This window comes from Cicer arietinum, chromosome 2 (assembly GCF_000331145.2).
Source record: "Cicer arietinum cultivar CDC Frontier isolate Library 1 chromosome 2, Cicar.CDCFrontier_v2.0, whole genome shotgun sequence".
Taxonomy (NCBI): Eukaryota; Viridiplantae; Streptophyta; class Magnoliopsida; order Fabales; family Fabaceae; genus Cicer; species Cicer arietinum.
In genome coordinates, this window is record NC_021161.2 from 43247108 (window position 1) to 43258887 (window position 11780).

The 11780-nt window shown below is 28.9% G+C and overlaps 1 protein-coding gene across 1 annotated transcript; it reads right to left on the reverse strand.

The window, feature by feature from the left end:
- Nucleotides 1–5054: 5054 nt before the first annotated feature.
- On the reverse strand, nucleotides 5055–7160 carry LOC101503803 (aspartic proteinase PCS1-like). The gene has a single exon (XM_004490773.4). It carries the CDS (start codon nucleotides 6953–6955, stop codon nucleotides 5648–5650), a length of 1308 nt encoding a protein of 435 aa, XP_004490830.1. The 5' UTR covers nucleotides 6956–7160; the 3' UTR covers nucleotides 5055–5647.
- Between the last annotated feature and the right edge of the window lie 4620 nt (nucleotides 7161–11780).

Sequence of the window (11780 nt, forward strand, 5' to 3'; positions counted from 1 at the left end):
CCTCAGGAATGTCACGCTTTATGATCATAAGACTTATGCGATTTGAGCGATCTCATTTCTCATACTCTAATTTTTCTTCAGAAGAACTAGAGTCCTTAGGAGTAGAGGGTCGATCAATTCTTAATGCAAGGTCTAGATCCATGCAGCCAAGAACAATCAGAATGTTCTCTTCCCATTCCTTAAAATTTGTCCCATTAAGGACAGGAATAGAACTCAAATTTGCAGATATGGAAGCAACCGATGCTGTAAATTAAATAAAGAACGAAACTTAGAAACTCACATTATAGGAAAATAAATCAATAAATGAATAAATACATATGTTCACATCATGGAATTTAACCCATCTCAAGATACCCAGTGCACCATTGATGTCAAGTCTTTGGACAGTAACACCAACTGCTAGTGGTACTCTTGTTGCAACGATCAAATATTGACAATAAGACATGTCAAACAATAAACCTTCCTTTGGGCCGATTTACTGCTCACATGTATACCAAATAATTGTCACACATTTATCATCGCAGGTGTACCATGTAATTCTGCCAAATATTAACCTTCCTTTGGGCCGGTCAATACCCGCATGAATAAACATATACACAGCCATTTGACATTCTTCACGAGCAATTTAGACAAGAGAGGTCACTTTGGCGACGTCAAGTTTCAATTAACTCATTCAAAAATGTCAAACTTGACTTGAACATATATTTATTATATCCAAATAAAACAATATTTATAAATAAATAAAAATTATATCCAAATAAAACAATATTAAAAAATAAAAAAAATTATTTTTCACTAATCTAATTTTTCAAACATGTCAAAATTCCCAAATTGAATCCTAAACATAGACAATAACCGAATTTCATCATGAATTAAACATGGTGGGCTCTGATACCAATTGTTGGAAAAAACCTTAATAACGTTGTGCTCAACAATCCATGTCAATTACATGATGAATAGCCAAAGGCGGAAGCATACCTGTGGGAATTGCCATTAATGAAATCGTGAGATGATGATGATAGAGCCAATGGGTTGGGTGATCTTCCTCAGCAAAACACCCTGAAGACATTGCTCTCTTGATGGGGATAGAGAGAACCAGAGAATTTTCTCCTTTAGGGTTTTGAAACTGAATAGTCTTGTTGTGTTTGCCTTGGGGACCATTACCCCTATATATAACTATTATTAGTTATATCCCAAATTGCAGTATTTCCAATTCAGCCCCTCATTAAATTAGAAACTGCCTGGTATCTACACTATTAATTTTCATAACTATTATGCTCTTTAGCCATAAACTATTATACATTATTTGACCCCTAGTTTATTGGCTAATTATATAATGACCCTAACACACTTTATTAATTAATTACATATGTGACCCATAAATCTTACAAATACAACTCCTATATGGGTAAACCTTAATTGAACTACCTTGTCATCCAAATTATGTGTCAATTTATGGATGGACAAACTATAAGCTATTTAAAAAACGAGGGGATCAAAATTGCCTAGCAATTAAAAGGGTACTAAAATGCGGATTAACTAAATTAAAAATAAAATAAAGTTGTACTTAAGTCATTTAAATTCTCTAATTCTTCTACATTTTTGAAAGCAAATCCAATTTAGTGCAAGCTTTATTTGAACATGTTATTAATTGTGTTAATGAACTTGATGAGGTTAACAAATATAAAGACTAGATTTGTCCCTTAATTGATGATTGCATCTAATATGTGTTGGACAACGTATCTCGCAATTCAGCTGGAATGTGCGTCTCATCTTACTTACTTAGGCTTGGTTGCAATGAGATTATTGTTGCGGAATTACCAGCAATTTTCCATGGAGTTAAATTATCTTTAGATAAAAGTTTCATACGTATCATTATTGAATTCGACTCAAAAGAAGCTAAGCACTACATTCAACATGGACCGTCAAAGATGTGTCATTATATTAACTTGCTTGTTGATATTGCAAGACTTACGGCGCTCTTGGAGGTGGTTGAAGTCTCTCATATCTACATGGATCAAGTAATTTCGATCTTAATTTTTGTGTTATTCCTTATGCATGTTTTTATGTGTGTAACTCATAGAACCATGTTAGGTTCTATTTAGATTTTGCTTTGTTTTTTCTTTGGGCGTCTAGTCCACTTTTTCTTCAAAGAAAAAAAAAATCTTACTAACCCTAATTGTAGTCAATTAAAGATTATTTTGTTTGATTAAGTTCGTGCGATCGAAATCATATTGTACCACTATTCACATGACATTTTTATGTTTTGTGATCAATTTCATGATTTGTGTGTGTTTCATCTATCTCTTTATGCGTTTCACCTCTCTCTTACAGTGATTTTTAAAAAATAGTTATTATATGTTTATTTTTCTATTTCTCAATTTACTTAATTCAAATATATAATAAAATAAAAAAAACACAGTGTCGAATTATATGCCAAAATATGTATTTTAATATCATTTTGTTAAGAAAACTCAAGCCTCTTAGAGCATCTCCAATGATAGGCAAAATGAGTTCGTCCGCTAGCGTGTAGTTACCTAACTTTCAGTTCTTGATGAGTTCACGATTGGAGTTGTGTCAAACTGTCATTACGAAAGAACTTTCACAATTTAATAATAATAAAATTATAACTGTTATCTTTTTTTTTTATTAATTTATTAATAATAATAAATTTATAATAGTTAGTGGTTCTATTTAATAAAATCAAGTTGAGTTTACCGTTGAAATAAAAATAAATGAGTTACTCTAAAATGATGTAGCACAGTGAACTCCATCTAAAAAACTTCACGTTGATTTCAACGCTAGAGATGCTATGCTTTTAAAAAGACAACTCCGCGCCTTCATAGATAAAGAGTATGTGCCTATAGCCGCATAGATTATTGACCAAAGAAATAGAAAGATATATATACTGTTTTTTTATTACAAAAGTTGGGTTCATATCACACCTCAAAATTCAAAAAATGATAAATAAAAATACTTATTGATCATCTACTACAAAAATTCTCAAATCCATGTTACATGAATAGTTTGATTGAAGTGAAAGTAATTTAAAAAAATAGGAGTATATAAGATAGGTATAAGAAAAAGCCAAATAAGAGTCGAGGTATAAGGAAAAGCCACGTACACAGGTTAAAAACACCAAACAACAATAAAAAAAGTAAAAGCTATTTAATTTTTATGATGATGTAAACGACACACGTTTTTTTGTCAATCATGTGAACGATGCAACTGTCGGGAATTATGTGGAAGTCATCTCTGCATCTACGGCTGAGCTGTCTCCTTCGATTTCCACCAGTTCCATATATTTGTGGGTCCCACTTCATTTTTTATCGTAAAATCTAGTACCACAACTGCCGTCGATGCTCACAAGGTCATGTCATTTTCTAATTTGGGTCATTTTTGTATTTTTTTAGAGTTAATTGTGATTTTGGTTTTCAATATTTTTTTCAACAAAAAAAAATACTTTCTTTGATTTTATTTATAAATTAAAATTAATTATTATATTGAATTAAAATTTGATTTAAATATATTAAATTTTTATTATTTTTAATCATAAATAAAAGTTAAATAAATTATTTATAATTTTGATAAATTTAAATAATGCGATGAAAGTGATTCATGGTTCATTTTATTTTATTTAACAAACGATTTTTAAGTCTTTTCGTGACGAGGGGTTTGTGGTTGAGGTTAAGTTTAGTTAAGATGTCTATTCTTTTAAGCTAAGTGGCATCTTTTAATTAGAGTAGAATTTTTATTCAATTCAATCATATACATATATACTTCAGCACTACAACTTGAGTCGGTAACTGCTTTGATTAAGATAGTTGTTCATGAACTCCAAGTTTTTTTTTAAATAACATGAACTACTCCAAGTTGGGTGCACTGCACCTTCCACTAATAAATAGTAGTTAACACCTTAAGCTATGCATAGTGTTTTCGTATCAATTGATTATATTATCTTTTTCATCATTTAGGTGGGCCGTGGGCCAATTGCTCTTAAACCTATTGGAATTAGTTTTAAAATAACATACAACTTCCTCCGTTTATCGATTTTATCTAAACTTTAATTAGGGTATTCAGTACCTTCAATAGGTCCATACTTAAATAAAGTATCCCTACTTGTCTAGGTTCTTTTTGAATCCATTATGAGAAATATTCGCTTGAATTCTAAGTTGTTGAAAATATTGGTCACATTTTAAGACCTTGTGTTTTAGATAATCTTTGCTTGTAGAAATCCATTATAATTAAGGTGTTTGGTTCTCTAATAGATTGAGATAAATTTAAATCATTTGAATCTATTATGGAATTAATCTATGCTTGATAACTTAGTCATTGTTAAAATTATTTTTTCATAATTTGATTAGAGTTTATCTCTTACTTGATCGTCATAAATAACAACTAAATATTATATTTAAATTTTTTTATAGATGTTTGAATGAATATTAAAATTCTCTTTTTAGATCTAAGGATTGTAACAATTTATACTACTAGTAATGTAAGACATCCATTCTCTTAAATAAAACCAATTGAAACTTTTTTCTTCTAAATGAATGAATGAATAAATATTATAAGATGAGATTATTTCATTTTTTGTTCATTAATATTATTCCGATTCGAAGTAATAGAAGAATATATTAAAGAGAATTTTTATGGTATATTAATCAATTCAATATGTATCGATATACTTAATTTTTAAATTAATATCTAAAAAAATATTTTTTAGAAAAAATCATTTCATATTAATTATAATAACTAAATATTATTTATCAAAAATATTAACAAAATAAAATTTAAGTTTTGTTAAATTTTCATTAACCATAACAGTAACTAGAAATATTTTTACAATAAAATATTAAAAATTATTATAATATTTATAAACAATGAAGTATTATTTTTTTTATAAAGTTTTCTAAGATAATATTAATAAATAATTATTTAATTCATAAAATATATCAAAATCCTTCTATTTACATAATTAATATGTTAGTATTTCATTTCAAGCTTTTTTTTGACACATTTCATTTCAATCTCTTATCTTAATAGCAATCATGAAATGATTAATGACATACACATTATTATTGATTGATTCATATCTTCTAACATGATATATACACAAGTCTCATTCAGATGAGATTAATATATGATAATATGTACATGATTTCATCATGGCCTTTGACGCTTCGTCCTATAGCAAGTAACCCCACACACATCTTATTACCATCCAAAACCAATGACGTTTACCCCTTCAACACGGAAGACTTGTTTCTTACTTTTCCTCTCCACTCGTGGACCTATCGCTCTTACGACTCACAATTCATGCTTCTATGTTTCATTTATACAGTAATAATATACTTTTTATAGGGGAACATATAAAGCTAAAAACGACTTCTCCCTACTCATCATAATTATGTTCACCCACACTATCATATCATAAACTCCTTCATCCCCTAAACATATCGATGACAGTTGGATTAAGATAAAATATTTTAAATTTGTATTTTTAAAATTGTTTATTTTGATAGTTGTATGATCTAAATCTAACGGTTATCGATGCATGAATATATATATATATATATATATATATATATATATATATATATATATATATATATGTTAATTGTAGAAAAAATATTTTGTTTATGATGTTTTATTTAGTTGATTTACTACAATCAGCCTCAGCGAAACCCACTTTACGATTGGCGAGATCAAACTCTACCCATAGATTTTGTTGATGGAAGTTGCCAATAATGTTACCGCCCGAACCTAGTCTTTCGGATCTTCCGATTCCCAAACAGTGGACCCCACCACCCACGTCAGCAAGAACCCTCTCTTTTGGAATGACTATATTGACACCTTTCTCAAACTCAAACACCATATCCCCCACCAACCGTCCGATCTCAATGGCATTACCATCAAAACAAATGTCAGCTACATCACCATACACGTAGCCCTTTTTAATTTTGGGCCCCACCTTTTTAACCAACTCCTCACGTATAATATCATAAGCCTCGTCCACCAAGTAAGTTAATTCGGATCCAGAATCAATCATAGTTTGACCCGACCCACCCGCGTTAGGTTTAAAAACAGATGGAGGAATGTTTAATTTCTTTCCTCCAATACTAATCCCTTGCAACGGGAGCGTGTAAGCTAAAGGGTCCAAGTTCGGCATGCGTTGACTTTGACTAAAACTCATCAAGTCAACGTATTGAAAACGTGACGAATCAGGATTGTTTCCTAGATAAAAAGAACCTGTTACTGGTTCGGTTTGTTTGGTAGGGACACAATACGAGAATTTAGTAATCTTAGCTTGTGAAGGAAAAGAGAGTCGACCCAAATTCATTCCCAAAATACCCGCAGCATCGTCGGATTGAGTAGCACAACCGAGGATGATGGGAGGGGTACTTTGGGAAGGCGAAAAAGTTAATTTTTCTCTGACCAAATTACCCTCAGCGTAAGTTCCATCGGCATAGAAATAAGAATAGTGACATAAACGATTCTCATCGCAATCGGTAGGAAGGGTAAAATCGGGAACACGGGGTTTACAAAGAGGGTGGTTACAAGGAAGAACATAGAATGAAGAAGAAAGAGAAGGATCAAAGGACGTTGTAGGTTGTTGTTTTTTTGGTGTTTTATTGTGACATTGAATCCATGAAAGTTGGCTGCCAGTGTCCAGAACCATTTGTTGAAGCTGTGGTGGAGTTCCAATGGGAAGAGTAACAACAAGAGCCATTGAATATTTGAAAGAAGATTTTACATTTAATGAAGATGTTGAAAGGGTTGTAAACTTTGAATTGGTTTTGGTTTTTGAATTTGATGAGATTGGAAGTGATGTTAAAGAAAAAGAAAGGGAGAAAGAATCATTTACATGGTTGTTGATAGGTTTTGTTGAGAAACATGTGAAGAAAAATAAGGGTAAGAGAAATATGCAGAGTGGAACAGAGGAAAACAGAGCCATTGAAAAACAGAGGATTTTGTTTCGTTTGATTGTGGATTTTATGTTTGGTAGAGTTTGTTTGTGAAATTGTGAACGAGGAATGTGGCTAGGTTTGATTTGAGGTTAAGAAGTTTGTATTTATATATAGCCAAAAATAAATTGAAGTGTGAAGTGAAAAAGAAAAATGGAAAAAGAGTTGAGAGCCTCCAAAACAAGGACGCGTTTTATTTGGTTGAGTTGGTATATCTTATAGCTTCTATGCCGAAAAAGAGTGCGAGTCTTTCTTTTGAAAACATCTTCTAACCTTATTATCATTATCATCATCCTATAGTATTACTTTTTTGGTTTTTAATAACTGGTTTATTTATTTTTCGAAAATAATTCAAAATTTAATTGAGAGATAAGTAATATTTAATTAAGAATTGTTTTAGTTAGGATTTGAATTCGAGTCTCTCGAATAATTTATATTTAATCATTAAATACTTGAGACCGATTATTTAGTTAATAATCTAATATATTGCTAATTTTCAATTAAGTTTATCTTAACCATTCAATTTTGCTTTATCAAGCCACCCATTTTTGAATTTTGAATATGGAAGGTGTGGTTGAGTTGATTGACAAAGAAAGCATAAGGGATTATGTTCCATTATTGGGTGCTATTATTCCTATGCCTATTCTCTTCTCTCTGCCTACATAGATCTTTATTAAGTTTGATTAGTGAAAGTACTTAAAGGGGACCAGTAATTCTATGGATAATATTAGAAATTGTATCTTTTTAAATTTTAAACTTTCAAGCAATGTCTTTTTATAAAAAAAAGCTATGGTCATTTGCTTTAACAAAAATATATAGGATTAATTAGTGGAATCTACTAGTTTAACTAATTTAATGGAAGGTCTTGAGTTCAAACTCTAAAGAAGGAATAATATTATAACTTTTGCTGAAGAGATTTAAGAACATCCAATACTACCTAATTCAAAAGTTTTAAAAAATACTTACTACAAGAAAAACTATAGGGAAATTCATAACCCCATAAAAATTATGGTAGACAGAGCAATATGACTGAATTTCCTTATTGGAAGTTACCATAAATTTCTTTTTCAAATATCAATGATTGGAAAATGATTAAATTATTTATTTATTGTAAAATTGTTATTGAATTTTTATTGAAAACTTTTGCTATTGAATAATTACATAAAAATTAGAGTATATTTTATATAACAAAAAAAGGTAAATTAAATATAGTCTAAATAGAAAATATATTCCAAAAAATATTGAAAAAGGCTGAAAAAACTATTACTATTGTTCTATAGCCTAAATTACATGTGGGCATCTTATTATAAATAATTTGTCATATGATATTTTATCTAACGTAGGACCTTTAAATACAATGATTTTGATGTATTGTGATCTAAGTGGTGTGGCATCGAACAATAATATTAATTTTGTATTAGATTTAATTCATCTCTTCAAAATAAATTTATAACTGAAATAAATATTTCTGTTATAAACATATTTTTAATTTATATTTTATTCGATGTGGATTTCTTTTAGGAATCTTTTATATAAACATTAACGTATAGAGGAACACAATATATAATTGTAAGTTTTATTTTTTTGATAAAAATAATATAAATTACAAAATTTTATATGATTATTCAGCAAAAAATCAGCTATTTGATGGACAAGGAAAAAAATTGTAAATAAATTAATTGTTTAAATAAATAGTAAATTTGAAAGAGAAAATATTACATAAAAACTTGATAGCCTTTTATATATAAACATAGATAATTTAAAAAAAAAATTATTGAATTCAATAAAGAATTATGTAAAATTGTAAATAAAATAATTTCAAATTAAGAGTAAAATTAAAAGGAAAAAAAATCATCAAAACACAATATCTATTTATATATAAGTATAAGTTCATTAATTTAATATATGGTTTTCTTTCTATTTTTATATCTAAAGTAATATTACATATAATAAGCTATTTTCAATAAACAAATTTGGAAGTACTAGAGAGTAAGATTTTGATACAAGTTTGGAGTGCCACATTTAAGGGAGCGAGGATGTTGTAATCAACACCAGCTGTGTCCAGCTATGAACCAAATTAACCAAGCATGCAATGCAACCAAGCCATCCACCACCAACCAAATTTAGCTTCTTACGTAAGTGATCCATCGATATATATAGGTCTAGTTGAAACAAATTTCGACGAGTAAACGACAGCATTATTTTTTAATAATTGAAACTATATTATATAACTTGACTTCTCAACTAAATCTAACAAACTTTGCATTGCTTCTTTCCTACATATACTGTGGATAATATATAATACAAAAATGTTTCATATTCACATGCACCACCTAGCTAATTGTGTGTAAATATGCTGTTAATGCAGTTAAATATATGATTAATTTATATCACATTTAATCAAATAATTTAATTAATTATATTTTTTTGTAATTTAAATTAATTATTTACTCAATTAAATTAATTATATTTTTGTATGTGATCAATGAAATATTGCGTGAGTGTCCATTAATCAATATGGATAATAATATATTACTGAAATTGCTTCTTGTGTAGGAATATGATAAAATTATAGCCACTCCTCCTTTCTCAAATATGTCACTTTGAAAATTTTATATAAATTAAAATATATTGTTAATGTTGTATAAAAATATAAAAATTATAAGTTATTTTATCTGAATTCCTTTTATTTCTTTGGTTACCGTGCGTGCGTGCGATAAAGTTTATTGTTTTATTTTTTTTTTTCATTTATAAATTTTGATCTTTTTATTTTATAACTTGCTATCTATTATCAAACGTTCAGTGCTTTTATTTTTTTTTCTTATCAATAACTCAATAAATATTAAATTAATTTACTTAATCATCAATTAAAAGTTTAAATAAACTCAATTGCAATAGTTTAATAAATAATATTAGCTTAAGCTTTTAAATGAAGCTCTTCAATTTTATTTTAAATACTTGAACCAACTTCTTTTTTCTTTATGCTTGTAAATACTAAGTTATTAAAAAGATTATCCATTATATAGTATTAACGAAATTGAATATACCAAGAGAGGGGGCATTTTTGTATCATAGATGATGTGTCTAGTTTCTAGCCATGATAACAACTTCTTCTTGGAGGTTTTTGGGGTGTAGTTAAGAAGGGAATAAAGTATGATTTGGGTGAAGAGAGAAATAAAAATATTTTGTCTCTTGTACATAATTTGGTTGATTCTCAAATATTGAATATGAGGAGATGAATGCTGAAATTTCCAACTTAACATATTAAAACAAGAACTTTAAAGAACAATTGAAGACTTGTGAACAGATGCTTCATGCATCACAAACCCAACTGTGTCCGTTTATGGAGAATTTTTGTCAAATAAGCTATTCACAAAATTGCTTCTAGCTTTCAGGTTTATTGGATAAATATTTATTTATAAGTTATTTCAACAATAAAATATAAAATAAAATTAAAGTGATGTTATAAACTATAAACTATTTTAAAGAGTTTATAAAAATAAATTGAAAATAACATTTGTATATGAAGATAAATTCCCTTTCAAATCAAGAAATAGTGGGGGCAGCGGACCAAGTCAAGTTCCTGCGACAACGAGCACTGAAAGCAACAAACAAGACGAAACGGAAACTCGAAGGAGTAATAGAGTAAGAGTTGCTAAAGATTATGGACCAGAATACATGGCCTACAACATAAAAGTGGATCCTACGAACATTAAAGAAGCTCTGTCATCCTTAGATGCAGATCTATGGCAAGAAGCTATAAACGATGAAATGGATTCTCTAGAATCTAACAAGACCTGGCATTTGGTAGACTTACCTCCTGGTTGCAAACCAATAGGTTGTAAATGGATCTTGAAAAAGAAACTGAAACCCGATGGATCTGTTGATAAATACAAGGCTCGCCTTGTAGCCAAAGGTTTTAGACAAAGAGAGAATATAGATTTCTTCGACATTTTCTCATAAGTCACTAGACTAACATCCATTAGGGTGCTTATATCACTTGCGGCTATTCATAACCTGGTGATACACCAGATGGATGTTAAAACAACTTTTTTAAACGGTGACCTGGAAGAAGAAATCTACATGGAACAACCTGAAGGTTTTGTAATTCATGGACAAGAAGACAAGGTCTGTAAGTTAGATAAGTCTCTGTATGGTCTTAAACAAGCTCCTAAGCAATGGCATGTTAAATCAACTTGCTATTCATCAGCTTGAGTTTGATTTTGTTAGAAAAATTATAAAAAAAACTCAACCAAACTAACTATCAGTTTTATTTAAATTTTTCCTCTCTAAACATACAAACCAAATCAATATGTCATTTGTCTCTTCTAAATATATACAATTTTTTAATTCAATTCATCATTTTTTCAGTCATATTTTCATAAAAATCTGCGTATTTATATGACAAATTTACATTCTAAAATTTTAAAATATAATAAAAATATTCATATTTAATTTATCATTTTAAATTTACACACCAGAATATTGATGGAAGCTCCCCCACTATGTAACACCCGACAAAATGTTACCTATTCCAACTTTAGGCCATGGATGTTTAATTGTTGACTTGTTTGATAAGACTCTGTCTCAGGGGCACAACCAAGGCAGTCTTGAACCTCAATCTTTTTTATCTAATACTAAGTACTAATATATCAGTTAATAATACTTGGTTATGGAAAAATAAGCCTCATTTTAGTAGAAGCAGTTAAATTTTATTGTTTTTTTTTTCATTTATAAATTTTGATATTTTTATTTTATAACTTGCTATCTATTATCAAACGTTCAGTGCTTTTGTTTTTTTTTTTTCTTATCAAT